Raw genomic sequence first — 17,920 nt, 5'->3', positions numbered from 1 at the left:
TTTGAAGAATTATTTCACAAGCTCACAAATCATGAGCTTTTCCTCAAACATCAAGATCTGGAAAAAAACATCCTCTATGATCACAGCTGCTGTTGTCCAGAAGTCCAACACGCCTCCGCAATTCAACAGGAACAATCCTCGCTTCAACAATCAGCTATGGAAACCATCTCAGTCTCGACAATAGAAATCCAATAATCAACAATTGAATTCCAACAATCAACAAAACAGGAGACAATTTAAGCAATCTGTCAAATGTCAATTGTGCCAAAAGTTTGGCCACACAGCAGATGTGTGTCGCTCCAAGTCGCACAATCATTTTGAAGCTAAGGCTAACTTTGCATATGGCCTGCAATCGTCTGGAAACTCTTGGGTTCTAGACTCTGGTGCAACTCACCATGTCATTACCGAACCCCACAACCTTGAAGAGTATACAGGAACGGAAGAAATCTCCATGGGTGACGGTAAAACTATTTCCATCACTCATACTGGTTCAACTCTAATTCAGGCATCTAAAACTGCTTTTAAGCCTTCTGACACACTTTGTGCTCCATCCATTAAAAAGAATCTCATTTTTGTTGCTAAGTTTTGTCAAGATAACCTCACATCAATTGAATTTTTTCCTTTTACTTTTGTTGTGAAGGGCTTGCATACTCTGAAGTCGCTGGTACAAGGCCGGAATAAAAATGGACTATATAAGTGGTCGCATCCGCAATCTAGGAAGCCATTCATTAATCTTGCCTCCACAAAATCCCCACTTCAACTCTGGCACAGTCGATTGGGTCATCCCCGCTCTACAACAACAAATTTTATTTTGAACAAATTTTCTTTACCTGTTGTTGCTAGAAAAGAAAAGTTTGAACTTTGTAATGTTTGTTCTTCTAATAAAGCTCATCGTTTACCATTCCAACGACTCACTTTGTCCAGTAATTTTCCTCTCCAAATCATCTGTAGTGATTTATGGGGATCATCACCCATTTTATCACACGACAAAAAGTTATATTACTGCATTTTTGTTGATCAGTACACCAAATATACCTGGTTGTATACTCTTAAAAGTAAAAGTGAGGTTGCATCCATATTCCCAAAGTTTCATCCTTTCGTTGAAAATTTCTTTAAAACAAAAATTTCTTCCATTTATACAGATGAGGGGGTGAGTTCATTGGTCTTCAACCTTATCTTCAGAAACATGGCATTGAACACTTAATTTCCCCTCCCTACACACCACAGCGTGTTGCCATCTTTGAACGTCGGCATCGTCATATTCTTGAAACTGCTAAAACTCTTCTTCATGAGGCATCCTTACCCCCTGAACTCTGGTCCTTTGCCTTTAACTATGCTGTCTACCTTATTAATCGACTTCCCACTCCCATCCTCAAAAGTGAGTCACCCTACCAAAAACTATTTGGTCGATCTCCTGACTATAGCACCCTAACAGTTTTTGGTTGTCTCTATTATCCATGGCTTAAACCTTATACCAAAAATAAACTTGAACCTCGGTCCACCTCGTGTGTGTATTTAGGTATCTCTCAGACTCACCATGCTCACATCTGCTTAGATCCTGTCCAGGAAAAAGTTTTCATAAGTCGTGATGTTCAATTTTTTGAAAAAGAATTCCTTTTAAAAAAATGTTCATCAATTTACGAAAATCTACTTCCCAATTAAATTGGGAAGTTGTTGACTCCAAAGAGGACAGTCCAACAACGATTCTAACTCCTCCTCTCTCTATTCCATCCCTTATTCCAATACATGTAGAGTCAAACTCTAACAATAACACCTATTCTCCTGGCGATGCTCACTCCAACAGGCTGATAAACATGAAGAGTGGAGACGAGCAATGTAAGTAGAATATGATGCCTTAATAAGAAATCGGACTTGGGAACTCGTACCACGAGACATGTCCCAAAATATTGTGGACTGCAAGTGGTTGTATAGGATCAAGAAGAAAGCAGATGGTTTTATATATCGTTTCAAAGCCCGTCTAGTTGCAAATGGGTTCACGTAGCGCCCTGGCTTAGATTTTCATGAGACATTCAGTCCTGTTTTCAAACTGACAACCATAAAATTGGTGCTATCTATAGCTGTGCAACACAATTGGAAAATTGGATGAAGAAGTTTTTATGTCTCAACCCCAAGGCTTTGTTAATCCCCAATTTCCAACTCATGTCTGCAAACTGAAAAAGGCTATCTATGGCCTCAAAAAAGTCTCCCCCCCCCCCCCCCCCAGGCTTGGTATAATGCTTTGAGTGACCATCTGCTGAAAATGCACTTTGTCAGAACGGAATCTGACACCTCTTTATTTGTATGGAAGCATCTAGATGTAGTCATTTATGTGCTTGTCTATGTTGACGACATCATAATCACTGGAAACCATCCAAAAGTGATCAAATTTGTTGTCAATTCCTTGGCAGAAAGATTTTCCTTAAAGGACCTTGGCTATCTAAACTACTTCTTGGATGTTGATGTTAAGCAAGTACCAGATGGCCTCATTCTTTCTCAATCAAAAGAAATTCTGTAAATTCTTTCCGAACTGGATATGGACAATTGTAAAGATGTTTCCCTGTGTTCCAGTGTACCACTTCGAGTGGTTGATGGCTCGCCACCTATTGATGCCACGAGCTACCGGCGCACCCTTGGCAAATTGCAGTATTTGTCCCTCACTTGGCCTGACATATCTTATGCAGTCAATAAATTGTCGCAATTTATGCATACTCCAACTGATGAACATTGAAAAGCAGTTAAAAGAGTACTACGGTATCTCAAAGAAACTACAAATTCAGGACTTCACATCACTCGTAGCTCTGACTCCAATTTGTATATGTACGCTGATGCTGACTGGGCTGGCGAACCGAATGACAGAATCTCTACATCAGGTTACATTTTCTTTGGACCAAATCCAGTCAGTTGGTCATCAAGAAAACAACGAGCAGTGACTCGCTCGTCTACTGAGGCGGAGTACAAATCAGTCACCAATCACTTGCAGAGATCACGTGGGTGCGAAACTTACTTCTGAGTTACATGTCAGCATGTCGAAGACGCCAATAATCTATTGTGACAATGTTGGAGTTACTTATTTATCTCACAATCCAGTGTTTCATACTCGTATGAAGCATGTTGCTGTAGATTTTGTATATGTCCGTGACCAGGTTCAAGCTCATCGAGTTCATGTTACTCATACTCATGCTTGTGATCAACTTTCTGATACCTTCACCAAATCACTGCCTAAATCAGCCTTTACTAGGTGTCTTTCCAAGTTAGGCATTGTTGCACATTGCTAACTTGAGGGGGTGTATTAACTATCTTTATTTATTTATTGTTACTAGTTGTTATAGGTTGAATAAGTCTCCTGATGTTTGGAGCATATTTAGGATAGTTAGTTGTTAGCTTCAGTTAGTTGTAGCTAATGTGCAGATCGTGGCCTGCACTTTAGGTGTAGTTAGTTGTATATTTTGTATTTAAAAACTTGTTGCTAGATTTAATGAAATCATCCTTTTGAATCTTTATAGAATGAACATTATCCCCCTAAAGCAATGTATGAAAAACAATACAACATTTATCACTTGCAATCTTCCAGCATAAGAGAGTTGTTTTGAGTATGCCATTTTAATCCTCTGAGTAATCGTTGCAATCAGGGACCAATACTCTATTTTCTTCCATTTCTTTGGTGATTGAGGAAGGCCAAGATTACTTAATAGGGAATTCAGTAACTGAGAATCCATTTCTTGCTAGAATCTGATTTGTTGTGTCTTCATCCACCCTAGCAAGGAATACACTTGATTTGTCCATGTTAGCCTCCAAACCAGTAGCAGCACTAAAGTGTGCTAATGCCTCCACTACCCTATTCACTGAAGCCATATTTCCTTTGCAGAATATCATCAGATCATCAGCAAATAGTAGGTGAGCTAGCTTCAATCTCTTACACATTGGATGGTACCTTAAGTCTGGCAGCATACTCATAGTTTGGAGTGTTCTTGACAGGTATTCCATCAATAATACAAATAGCAAAGGAGAGATAAGATCTCCTTGTCTAAGGCCTCTTTTCACTACAGAGACTTATTAAGGTTGCTATGAAAGTTGACATTTTAAGCCCCCAAAGAGACTAATAAAGAACGTAACGCTTCAACCAGTCACATTTTACTTGTAGTTCCTTTTTATACAAGAGTTTCTATTTATTTATTTATTTATTATTTAAACAAAGGCAATATCCTGGACTATATATTTGATGGACGTAATTGAACTATAATTCTCATCATTTACACATTGATATATATGTAAAAAAAAATTCCTAAAATATCAACAAATATTAATTATTTTTGAATTCGTGATCTCAAAATTGCAATAGATTCAATGGTAAAAATCTGAAATGTTGATCCCATCAAGTTTAACTTTTTAAATCTGTTATGATCACTCTACGAGTCTACGTGCACCTAGATTAACTTAACAAGTACTTGTTATCTCGCGTCAGCACAAGTAGCACATTACTCTATCCATCAAAGTTTAAATTATTGAAGAACGCCTAGACCTTATGTTTAATTAAGAAACTAATAGGTAATTTTCTTCTGCTCTCACCCTAATCTGTAGCTTAAACCCTCCTTAGAAAACAATTATATCTAATGAATATGGGAGAAACTCTGGCTAAAGGAACATAAAAAATGAATTCACATAGTTCCTCAAATGAGGATAGCACGAAACAGCCAAGTAGAATCAGCTTTTGATTTGATATTCCTTGTTCCGCAAGAAGTCCTCATATTGTGTTGCCAGATCTCCACTGGTGTACTCACTTGAACCACAACGAGGGGCTCAATTTGCGTTGAGAAACTCCATAAATTGACTGCTGCAACACATAGCTACGAAAAACTGTCTTCCATGTTGGCTCAGGATTATTGACGACTCAAAAAGCCTCAATGAACTTCCAGCAACATGAAGATATTTAAGCTTTTGCATGATAGTCTTTTCTTTTCGGGAGCAAAAGTTATAAAGACACTTCATCTAGCACTTCATCTAACAGATTTTGCTTGTATAAGGCCAAACTCTGCAGAAAGCGATAATAGACTACATAAATTTCAACAGCTCTACAAGGTTTCATGCAGCATAACAGATGTGCATCTCGCAGAAAAGTGAAAAGCATTGATGAATAGGTATTGTTGTGAAGGTATAATTGTTGAAAGTCCATCAACGACAATCAGAGATGATGTACCACACCCACACCGCACTTTTTCCTAAAAAGAATTTTTGATCTGCACCGCAACTGTGTATATCTGAACCCACCCTGCCCCGCACACGCCTAGACCTGCTCCGCCTGCCATCCCTAATTATTCACGTTGAACAATAATCTCTAAACAACACCAGGACTCTAATTACTAATTTTCTGCCTTTTCCTTTAATAACTTGTACAGAGGGAGAGAGGGATTTCTATCTTTTACGAAGAGATTTTTCCTACAATAGGTGGCAACTAGAGACATAAATGTTAAGGTAATATATCGCTACATATCTCATTACCTGCAGCGATGTTTTGAACTATGACTTTTATGTTTGTCATTTTCTTAAAAGTGTTATCATTTGCTATAATGTTCCAAAAGGAACAAGTATATTAAAGGTCATTTCACTGGACCAACTGCTCCATTTAATGCACAGAAGCCTAGTATTAGACCCTCCATTACCTCCATGAGAAAGTGGAGAAAAGCAGTGATAATAGTGTTGCTAAAAGCTCAATTGAAGTACGCTTGTATACTGAAGCTAGGTGCAGTATAGGCAAAGTGCAGTCGCTTAGGTGACGCTTCAATGCCTCTCAGGATCCCTTTAGTAGGGCGGAGACTAAACAATGAATAGAGTAGGCAAAGTGATATATTAATTGTTAAGAGAACATTATGAATGAATATGTTAGTGATTAAGAATAAAATTAGGAAATTTGCATACGAAAATTAGTCACCAACCCAAAATAAAAAATTAAAGTTGCAATTTTTATAGCTCGATCAGGAATTTAAAACTGATAATAGATTTTGAACTTGATTGACAAGCTTTTTACTTCGTATATTTCAGTTATTTGTAATATTTTAAATCTGTTCTTCATATAATTGTTCCTTGTATTTTTAGTTATCTTTTCTTGAATTACCCTTTTTTCTTCATTGAGTCTTTATTCACTAAAACCTGCGCTTTAGTTGCAGAGAGCGTAGAGCCTGAGCAAACATTGGCATTTTCTACGATTTTGTCTTTGATAACTATCAATAACATTGATTGTTAAACGACTTTCTTTGCTTGACAACCTCCTATTATAATTCAATTTTCATATTAAAAGGGCCGCCCAATGCTCTTTTCGGATATGAATCTATCTGATTCAGAAGGGAAGAACTTGCATCAGTATCTCAATTTCAATTCAAACATGGGTTTGATTCACACTCCATGTTCTGAGAAAGATTTATCATCCGAAAAGAGGCAAAAATGGAGTCTTTGTCTAAAGAAATGCGTTGAGAAAGGGCAGATGTATAGAACCTTTCAACGAGATAGTGCTTTTTCAACTCTCTCAAAATGGAATCTATTCCAAACATATATGCCATGGTTCCTTACTTCGACAGGGTACAAATATCTAAATTTGATATTTTTAGATACTTTTTCAGACCTATTGCCAATACTAAGTAGCAGTCAAAAATTTGTATCCATTTTTCCTGAAGCTCCTGGTCAGACCACAAGGGACTATTGTAGTTATATTTAATTTAGCGTTATGGTGAAGATCATCTTGATCTTCTATTTGAACTTTTCATAAAGCTATTGTACCCTTGGCATCATAAAAGTGGCATCTCAATACGCTAATAAGATAACATCAGCTTAAACTTAACTTTCTATCAACTTACTTGTTATTGTTAGTTTGACATCTGAAGTACTTCAGGATACAGAAATAAACAATAGCTATCAACCGAACTATTTCCTATAGAATGACCTCCATTAATTAAGCAGGAAAAAAGCTTTTACCTCTGTATAAGCATAAACTCCAGCCTCCATAGATCCCAAGGGACTTCCTCTTCTGATGAATTGATTTTCTCTATATATGTAAAGCATTGGCACTCCGGTTGAGAGTTCTAAGTGGATGACCTATTACCAAGGACCTATTCATAACCAACTAACATACATGCACCGAAAGTGTGTGATACTAACAGGAAAATGACAATACTCATTACCTCCTCAGCAGTCAATTTATCGAGATACATTAGGATGGACCTCAATGAATTCGCATGAGCTACTACCATTACATGCTTTCCACTGGAAAGTTGGGGTTCAATCTGCAAGTTAATGCTCAGTAATGAGAGGTCAAGATATCAAGCCCTGCATCAAAGAAACTAGTCTCCTCTATATGCATTAAGCTTTTTATAAGTCACAGAAGCTTACTTGCTCTTTGAAATAGGTAACAGCTCTTCGCAAGCACATTTCCAAGCTCTCACCGTTGGGTGGCTGAGCATCATAGCTTCGGCGCCATTTATAGACTTGCTCTTTCCCGCATCTTTCAGCTGTTTCCAGCTTATTAAACCCTTGAAGTTCCCCGTACCTGTAAAATAACATCCTTCTGAATCTGGGATGACATCATATTGGAATAGAAATAAAATGAGAGCTGTTAAAGTACATTCTTTCATTCAGTTGCCATGCTTTAATAACAGGAACAGATTGCATCTCAGTGCCTTCACTATAAATTTGACTCCATACTTTGGCTTGTTCAGTCTCATTGTGTACAACAATGGGCACCTGAAAATTCAGGAAGGATAAGTGCTTATATACAGTGAGTGGAATTTTCTGGGACAACTTTAATATCTTCTGCGCATTATATTGGTGACATATGAACAAAAGATCATGTATCTTTTGTATACCAACCTTTCAGTAATATGGAGACAATTACGCTACAATCAGGAGGGAGCTTCACTTCTTGAATCTCATGGAAAGATTTAAATGTAATTTTGCAATAAAGATGCATTTTTTATTTCCTCAATTGTTTATTTTGGATGCTAAATCATGTTTGACCACATTCCATGACTTATAACATGATAAAAAAACATAGAAAGGTAACAATAACCCATAGATAACCAAGAAGGAGGCTTTTCTATAAAGGATAACAATATCCAGGAAGTAGGAAGAACATTTCTTGCAAGACACCAAAGAGAAAGGCTTTTTGTTTATGAAGCTTAGGATACTCTTATTTCACATTGCTAATTCAAGCTGTGTCTATACTTATAATTGATTTTCTTTCAAGAAAATATTCAAGCTGTCCTCGTGAATTCTGATTTCTGAATCAGGAATATTAACATAAACCACCTCAAATGTTTGGAAATAATTAGCAAACAAATTTAACAATTGATAAGGGGACTCCAACATGGCTCACCAAGAAAAGGACTAGTTTTGGCATACGTATGACAGATCCTAAGGGGACTTGACATAGCATAAGAGCAGACAGCACGAGGACAGCTGTAATTGTTCCAACTGTACATGAAGTTATTCAAAGAGTAAATTCAAGAATATTTCTAGTGCTACCCTTGGTCATTTCAAAGAATTGCACTAGTTAGCAGGACCATGCTTCAAAAAGACAAGCTGTTCAAGACCAAAATGCGGAAGTACCTTCTTGCAGTGGTGCTCTGTTAGAGCAACCATCGCCGTCATCTGAGAACGAATCAATGCAGAGATGTAGACGACATCAATGGGTAGGTGTTTAATTCTCTTACCGGCTTCAATTGCTTCTTCTACTCCTTTACTGGTAAGTGGCACATCTACACAACCAGTGAACAGGTTCTTTTCGTTCCACATCGATTCTCCATGCCGTATTAAGATCAAGTATGATTCAGCTGCAGGGAATAAAGCCTTATTAGGACAAGATCATGAACTAGAATGCACATACCACAACGAATAACAAGTACACTCACTTTTTGATAGATGATAACAAGAATTACTGGGAAGGAGTGTACTCACGTACTGTTCTCCGCGAATCATTGGTACTTGACAATGAGGAGAAAATTGGCTTAATAGCACATAAAGATGAATTTGATGAATACTCCATGCAGTTTACAGACTGCCTCAAACTGCATCTCTCTTTCCTAAACACTGGTTTGATTTTAAGATTCCCAGATGAAGATGTGACCAAGAAGTTCCTAGTGCCCTCGTTGGCAGCAAGGCAGCTGCAACTTGTGAAATGTATTGCTTGGTGATAAGCAGCAGCAACCATATTGAATATGCAATTAACCCAACTAAGCATCATAAAAGAAAACAAAATGAAATTGAATAGACATCCCCATAGTGTTCAGCTAAATTTAATAAAGGAAGAAAGAACTACATTTCATACATACTGATAGCTAATTCTGGGATGAGTTAATATACCATTTTAAAAAGGGAAAAAAAATAATCTAATAAGTTTGTGATCAACTAGTACAAACAATTTCCTGGATAGCTAACAATAAAGTTTTCATAGAATAACTTTACACCAGAATTGTGTTATCATTAATCCTATCAAGCTGATCATACATGTTCACAGTCATGCACTAAAGCTCCTGCTATACACTGGGTTCAGGACCGAACCACAAAGATCTATTGTATCGAGGATCTCAACATCAACTATAATCATTCCAAATCAAGAATGTGATCAAAGGGCACATGCTGTTACATGGAGTAGAGACGTTTACTACTTCAAGGTATTGAGCATAACCTTAAACAGATGGATTAAAATAACTCAAATGCATACAAGAGAAGAAAAAGATGGATCTTGAATCTGTAAGAAAGTTGACAAAAAGAGGATCTTTACCTCTTTGTGATCAAACTGCGCCTTTCAAGAACTGTGTAATCAAACGAATGCAGACAACAGAAGCTCATACATGTGAACGCGGAGATCTCAAAGAACGACGGCCGCCGGAAGTCGCTATCAGTCTGTCACAGTAAGTTGCGACGTCGTTTCATACGTCAAGGGCCTTGTTTAACTTGGGCTTGGATTAGGCTAATTTGCACAAATAAAATTACAAGACGCAATTGTTAAACTATAATGGGAAATTTATTAAAACAACATCTTATCATTAAATAGGACTCTATAGCTATAATTTGTTTAATTATGGATAATAGCAAAATGTTAGAGGAGGAGGGAGGAGAGATGGAGTGTAATTTTTCATTGATTTTGGAAAAAAAAAATACAAAAACAAACTAATTTGTATCAAAATAAATACATATTAAGAAAAGAGACGCAAGTGAGATTGACAGAGGCGAACGAGAACGACATAGGAAGGAGAGAGGGTTGTATTTTGTATTTATTTTGCATTGTATTATGTATTTATTTGTATCAATTGTATTCAAAATACAACAAATTACATTTTGTATTTATTTTTTCTTGTATTCTGTATTTATTTTATATCAATTGTATTCGAAATACAATGAATACAACTGTATTCATCTTTTCTTTGATTGGATACAAACATATTTGATGGAGAGAATGAATGCACAAGAGAGAGGAGAGGTATCAAATTAGGATACCATTATTTTGCTATACAATCAAAATATTGCTCTTTTTGATATTTTTTTAAAACTATAGCTATTTTTTATAAATAAGTTGATAATTTTTCTAACTATATATTCAAATTGGAGTCAATCCAAATTATTTACTCTTAATAGACTCGTGACTCAAACTATTTACATTCTTACCCCACTATCTTCCTTTTTAATTTCGCGCATGACGACATGCTGACGTCGGCATCACTGTTATGAAATAATTCTCTATGATACTCTATCGGTATATTAATACCATCTATGTATCATATAGGATTGAACTTAGTTTTCTGTGATACTTCGTTGGTATATTGATACATTATCAGTATCATATAAGATTAAACTCTTTTTTTAAGAAATAAAAATAAAATATTTAAGAGAAAATTATTAAAATCACAATCTTATTTATTATACTCTAAATTAGTAAAAAATATATTTTTTGAGATACGGCCATCGGTATATTGATACCATATTGGTATCATATAGGATCGAGCTTAATCCTCTGTGATACTCTGTCAGTATATTGATACCCTAGTGAATTTTAAAATAAATTTATGTTATTTTAAAATAAAAAGAGGGTATGAAAGTAATGAGGCATTTAAGGGTAAATACCTTACCTTTTGGCGTATAAGTGTTATTTTTCTTTTACATAAGGTTTGCCACTATTACAGGCCTTTTGCAATGTGGCCTAGGGTTCTCCCTTATTCAAAAATTTCAGTTTTAAGTCCTGACATGAAAGCATTTGATAGAAAGTTCTATCTAGCGTGAATCTAAATTAAATGGGATTTAATGTGAATATCAAATAACAAATGAGAATCCAAAAAATAAAAGGACAAGTTATACTTTGTTGGCTATTATTTTAGACAACTATATAATGTAGACTGTAGCTCTTCCTAATAAAAATTCTTAGCGCTAAGCTTTTATTATTTTTATTATGATATTCATATTAATTAATATATAGTTTTTAATAGATTTGAGAAATGATTTGAAATGAATAGTTAATGCTACGAGTAAAACAGGAAAAATTTAAAAGTTACATATCTAAACAAACATAGCAAGTATGTCTACTCAACCCAGCTATAGTTTTAAAAGGAGAAAAAAACATAAAGTGTCATTTGAAGTTGTTCTGAATTTTTAAAAAAATACCTTAACTTTGTGGGCATCCTATTGCCCCACAAAAGTATACCTTTGTAAATAGACCATTTTGATTCATTTTCTCCCTATATTTGTTTTCACGTAGATAACACGCGTGATTGAATAGCTTTGCTTCCAAAAATTATTTTAAAAGCGTTGTGTGTATTAATTAATTACTTCATTTTTAAATACACCATCTTTCGTAAACATTTCAAAAGAGCCGTTGGTTGAAGGTTTTTAAAAAATGGGTATCTCTCTTGAATGAAATCAACCCAAAAATGTAAGAATTTGATTTAATTTTCAGTCCAAAAAGTTAATTTTCAGTCTTTCAAGATTTAATTTTTTCTTAATTTCTTTAAAATTGGAGAAATCAAGATGTTTTTAGTGATTAGATTTTGAGGGAAAATATTCATGTAATATCAAATGCAATCTTTAATTGTATTTGTAACGACAAGAATGATTCGATGTTGCATGTAAAAAATGCGATGCAAACATGGAGACTTACTTTCAAAACAAACTTCTTGATCGAAGGACAATCCAGTTTGAAGATTGTGATCTTGTCCACGCTATCGTGTATGTTCTCTACATTAATAAATTTATGTTTATTTTTTATTTTTGTTTAAGTTGTTTATGGCATATTTAGGAGAAGGCGTGCAACTTCTTTAAATAGAGGGATTGTGAAGATGTTAATATACGATCCTTATTTTTTAAATTCTTTTTGTAGTATTATTGTAGTAACAAAATGATGACCTCAGAAAACTCTGTTCAGATTGTTTTTATGTGCTTCAGTGACCATTACAATCATTGAAGCATGTTAATGAAGAACTTTCTTAGATCCAAAGAATTTTGGCCAATTGAAAGTATTGGGGTGCAAGAGTCAGCCATTAGTATTGCCTTGTTGGGAGCACAAAAGGCAAAATTGAACAGTCTAAGATTAAAGGATCTAAAAGTAATTTTTTTTTTACCTTTTTAGGCTATTCATCACTCAATATTTGAAATCATTCTTTGCGAGAATACTTCTAAAAATATATAGAATTTCATGAAAAAAAAGTATCAAGAAACGAAAAAGACAAAGCGATTGTAGCTTCAAACACTCCGTGGTGAGATTGAGGCCATATGTATGCAAGGTGGTGAGTCGGTAACACATTATTTCTCTAGGATGTTGTCTATCACAAATAAAATATGAATTCATGAACAAAAATTGAATAACATATCGTATTTTCCTTAATAGATTCTTGTTTGGGGTTAATCGCTCAGATTAACGAGTTATCAAATCGCTTGTTCCCTTTATATCTTCACAACTCCATAAAATCTTATCTTTCTACAAAAGTGAAAGAGGATGCCTAAAAGTGGCATTTTCATTATGGACATTTAAGTTTTAAAAGCTTAAAGTTCTTAAAACAAAAACAGTTGATGTTGGGTCTTCCACAGCTTGAATGTCCCGATGAAGTATGCAAAGAGTGTGTTGTTAGCAAGCAACATCATAAATCATTTCAAACATGCAAATCTTGAAGAGCAAAGAAGGTCCCGAAGTTGGTGCATTTAGATATTCATAGTCTAATAAGTCCTACATCTATTAGGAATAAATGCTTTTTCATTAGCTTCATTGATGATTATAACAAAAATACATGAGTCTATTTTCTAAAAGCAAAATCTGTAGCATTTAAACTTTTTGAGAAATTTAAAGTGCTTGCTGAAAATGAAGTTAATTGTAAAATTAAGTGCTTGCAAACTAATCAGGATGGCGAATACAACTCACAAGAATTTGTAGAACTTTGTGAGAAGTATAAAACTAAGATGCAACTTATAACAGCCTATACACGTCAATAAAATGATATGTGTGAAGAAAAAATACACAATTCTTCATATGGTGCATAGTCTTTTGAAGAGAAGTGGCATATCAAAAGACTTTTGGATAGAAGCAATTCGTTGGAGCATTTATATATTGAATAGAAGTTCTACCAACTTTATTTAAAATATGATACCTCATAAAGCATGAAACGGGCGTAAATTAAATATTGAGTATTTTTAATTTTTTGGATATATATCATATGCAGAAATTTCGAATGATGTGAGAAAGAAGTGGGACGATAAATGTCAAAAATGTCTTTTTCTTTATATTAGTGATAAATCAAAAGCTTATCGATTGTTCAATTCTATTATCAAAAAAATTGTCATTAGCCTAGATGTTATTTTTTATGGAGCGATATAAAATTGGGGCGATAATAGTTCGTTTCAACATATTTCATTTTGTATTAAATAATAAGAGGAAGAAGAACAAGAACCACCGATGGAGACCAGTTTCACACGTAAGTCCAACAATACAAGATGTTAGAGGTGTTAAACATGAATCGGGTAATATTCAATTCAAAAATGAACGTCCTCAATGTAGCAGAGGTGCACTGAGCTGGATGAAAAATTATAAGGTATATGAAATCAGAAAAATTAAAAATATTGTCGGTCATTTTTTTTATTTTTGAATTGTGATGCTCTATCTTTTACCGATGTCGTGAAACATCAAAAATAGCAATAAGCAATGGATAAGGAGATTAAACAATTAAAAGAAATAATACTTGAGTGTTGACAAATCTTTCAGAAAATCACCGTTGTCAAATGGATTTACAAAATAGTTGAAGAAAAATAAAGAGGCCGAAAAGTTCAAAACTCGCTTACTAGCAAATTTTATAAGCAAAAATATAGTGTTGACTATGTAAAAGTACTTGCTCCCATTGCTCGGTTAGATAGATAAGATTGGTAATTGCTTTGATTGCTCAAAATGCTTGAAAAATCTTTAAGTTGTACGTGAAATTTGCTTTCCTAAATGGTGAACTTTAAGAAAAATATTTATCGACCAACCTACTAGCTGTATAAAATTTGATGCTAAGAATAAAGTGTTCAGATTGGAAAAAAACTGTATATGTACTAAAATAAGCTCCAAGATATTGATATAGTCTTGTAGATGCTTATTCTTCAAAGGAAGAATTTCGAAAGTGTCCATATGAACCTACTCTTTATATTTAAAAAAAAAAATAAAGAGGTTGCAGGGACCTTAATGGTATGTTCATTTGTGGATGACTTAATTTATACCACAAGATTGCTATGATTTAGAATTTTAAAAAGTCCATGATGATTGAGTTTGACATATCGAATTTGGGTATGATGCATTATTTTCTTACTCTATAAGTGAATCAATTTGTTGATGACATTTTTATTTCTCGAAAAAAAATCTGTGTAAAATATTCTGAATAGATTTCAAATAAAAAATTGCAACTCTAAAAGTACAACAATGGAGAAAATTTTGAAACTCGTCAAAGAACCTAAAAGGAAAAAGGTGGATAACACTTTATACAAATAAATCACGAATAGCTTGATGCATTTGACGGAAACAAGGGCTGGTGTTATGCAGGACGTAAGTCTCATTAGCAGGTTCATGCAGAGTACAAAATAAATTCATCTACAAGTTATCAAGAGGATCCTGCAATACTTGAATGATACTAGTGACTTCGAAATTTTTTATCAAATGAAAGCAGCTGGAGATTTGCTTGGCTACACTAATAATAACTATGCCAAAAATCTTGAAGACTAAAAAAGGATATTAGGATATGTTTTTATGTTGGGGTCTGAAATTATTTCTTAGTCTTCTAAGAAGCAAATTATTATTACTTTGTCGACTGCTGAGAAAAAATTGTCATGATTCAACTTATCGGATCGTGTGGACACCCACTCTAACACCTAAATAGAAGAATCCTTACCACCTGATTCAATAGATAAAATTTTGAAGAAATTAAAAACATACTAAAACACATTTAGGTTATAACATAAAATTCTCAACATTAATTTTTAATAGAAAAATCTCTAAAAAATATAATGAAAACTCTTTTAAAATACCATAACCCCCGTTCCCTTAAGAACTAGTATAAACAGGTACAAGAGCTTCTAAGATTTAGAAATAATCATAAAGAAAACAGACACGACTTCTATCATAGGCACTGAGGAGTAAAAGTTGTCGAAGATCATCATCGTTTTCACCTAAGGAAAACATCACTGACCCTGTAACCAGACTATGTCAAGTGTCATAACAAGAGTATTATCAATACAAACAATACTTACTGGTAGGTATCATCGACAAACCGAATCCACCACATAATATCATGCAAATGTACAAGAAGACATGCAATATGAAAATTATCCATTCCAAATTAATTTGGTCACCATGCCCTTGCTATCCTAGATATACTATCCATGAACCATACTTTTAGACCCTAGACTCCCTGCAATCTTCTGCTGCCAACTCCACCACTAGGAGCCAATCCACTCTTCATACCCGTTCATAATCTGACATCCTATCAAACTAAGTCTTTTCCAAGCCTATTTCTTATACCACCCTAAGAATTTCCAAGCCTACCTTTTATGTCAACCTAAGACTTCTCAAGCCTACCCCTTGTCAGATAAATCTTAGACCACTTTAGCATACATACACATTCCAAGTAACTGTGATGACCCCCTCTCAGGGCCCATATATTTAGGTATTGTTTATGCCAGGGTCAACCAGTTCATTCCTTCCTTCACCCTGCAGGGCTTCGTGGAAATCGAACCCGGAACCTCAGGCTCCTTTGCAACCACTCTAGGGGATCGCCTATCACCAACGGAGATGCACCTCAGGCTCTTTTACATCCACTTAGGTAAATTTTAGGAGTTAGAGTGCATAAATATTTACATAAATCAGTAATAGGGTACTTTAGGAACACTAATCTATAATTAATTTCACTAAAAATAGAGTTTTGGATCAAGAGGTTCCATTAAAACACCTTATGGAGTTCTGAAATGATGAAGGTTGTTATAGCGGTCTTACTCCTCTATAGCGAGATCCACTATAGCAGTTCTCACTATAACGATCTCGCGGACACCTCTATAGTTGAAGGTTGCAGGTAGTAGCCTCCCAGCCGGCCAAAGGCCAGAAGTTTTCTTTTTCTCAAAATTGATTTCCTTACATATGATGAGTTCTAACACACTCTAATTATGCAAAAACAAGTTCTACAATCAAATGGCTGCCAATCCAGCCCAAAACTACCTTTACGAAAGATTTCTCAATGACTTTAGTTGGGAGAGGTTTCTTGATATCTAGAGGATGGGCTTTTGTCTTGAGAGTGCCTTTAATATGAGAGAAGTAGCGGAGAAGAGAAGTGATTTCTACAATCGGCTCTAGGAGTTTGGTTGGACTCCTTTAGTAGAGGCTCCCCCTTTCTCGCAGGCCGAATAGGTAAAAAACAATTATGCCATCCTTTCTACTATCCTTTGAGATTCTCCGAACCCACCATCCGCATTCAAGGCATGGACATCTCTGTGGATGTCCGGATGATAAATGAGGTGATGAGAGTGTCAGAAGTTTTAAATACGGCATATAACGCCAACCTGAAGGAGATGGAGATGAAGTGTCTAATGGACTCACTGGTTGCTGAGAAGTACAGTGGTGAGGTCTACTAGCCTACTACAAGGAGCATCACCGATCACTGCTATCCCAGATATATTATCCATGAACCCATACTTTTATACCCTAGCCTACCTACAACCTTCCGCTGCTAATCTATCCTCTATTAAACTAAGTCTTTCTCAAGACTATTTCTTATACCACCCTAAGGCTATCACACCCTGAATCTACACCCTAGGCGTGGTGGCACTTAGAAACTATTGTTAATTTCCAATCAAACCCTTAACCTAGTTAACCGAGTAAGCGGAAGACTTAACTCGTAGAAGATCTACTCATGTGGGCAAATGCATGAACATAAATGCAATTTCTCAATTACAAGTCTCAAAAAAATAATTTGAATGTAATACAACTCAATATTTTCAAAATATGAACTCAAAAAGACTAAAGATGAATAAACTTAAACTTTGTCTCTAACTAGTCTATGAAGCCTCTAAATACTGACTCTAAAATAGGTATCGAGATAGGCCCGAGGCTACCTCAAAATACTAATAATATAAAGATTGGAAATAAAAACTCAAGAATGCCTCTAGATGCAAAGAGGTCTCACCAAATGCTAGATAAAAATCTAATCTTTAATGATGCGCATATGAAGATCACTATCACCTGTGTCTATATCATAAAATGATGCAGTGCCAAATGGCGTTAGTAAATAGAATGTACAGTATGCAAAATAGCTAAAAGGAACTTACTATGCTCAACTCAACTCAATGAACTTAACTCAGAAATAACTCAACTCAGAAAGACATGCAATATATGTAAAACAATGCTTTAAAAGATATGAATAAGTAAATGCAACTCATTATA

The 17,920-nt window shown here is 35.0% G+C and overlaps 1 protein-coding gene across 3 annotated transcripts; it reads right to left on the bottom strand.

The window, feature by feature from the left end:
* Window positions 1–4,483: 4,483 nt before the first annotated feature.
* LOC129902483 (2,3-bisphosphoglycerate-dependent phosphoglycerate mutase 1-like) lies at window positions 4,484–9,990 on the bottom strand. 3 transcript variants are annotated; one of them, XM_055977744.1, is made up of 8 exons: window positions 9,767–9,990; window positions 8,941–9,215; window positions 8,593–8,816; window positions 7,610–7,728; window positions 7,378–7,534; window positions 7,170–7,271; window positions 6,964–7,083; window positions 4,484–5,029 (listed from the first exon to the last, which is right to left on the bottom strand). In XM_055977744.1, exons 1-8 carry the CDS (start codon window positions 9,832–9,834, stop codon window positions 4,970–4,972), a joined length of 1,125 nt encoding a protein of 374 aa, XP_055833719.1. In that variant the 5' UTR covers window positions 9,835–9,990; the 3' UTR covers window positions 4,484–4,969. The 3 variants fall into 3 exon arrangements, with proteins under 3 accessions (XP_055833719.1, XP_055833729.1, XP_055833725.1); XM_055977754.1 differs by having other exon boundaries at window positions 8,941–9,146; XM_055977750.1 differs by lacking the exon at window positions 9,767–9,990 and having other exon boundaries at window positions 8,941–9,223.
* Between the last annotated feature and the right edge of the window lie 7,930 nt (window positions 9,991–17,920).

The sequence above is a fragment of the Solanum dulcamara genome, chromosome 1 (genome assembly GCF_947179165.1).
Source record: "Solanum dulcamara chromosome 1, daSolDulc1.2, whole genome shotgun sequence".
In the NCBI taxonomy this organism is placed as follows: Eukaryota; Viridiplantae; Streptophyta; class Magnoliopsida; order Solanales; family Solanaceae; genus Solanum; species Solanum dulcamara.
Note: the sequence above shows the minus strand (reverse complement) of the source record. Positions and strands in the feature narration are given on the sequence as shown.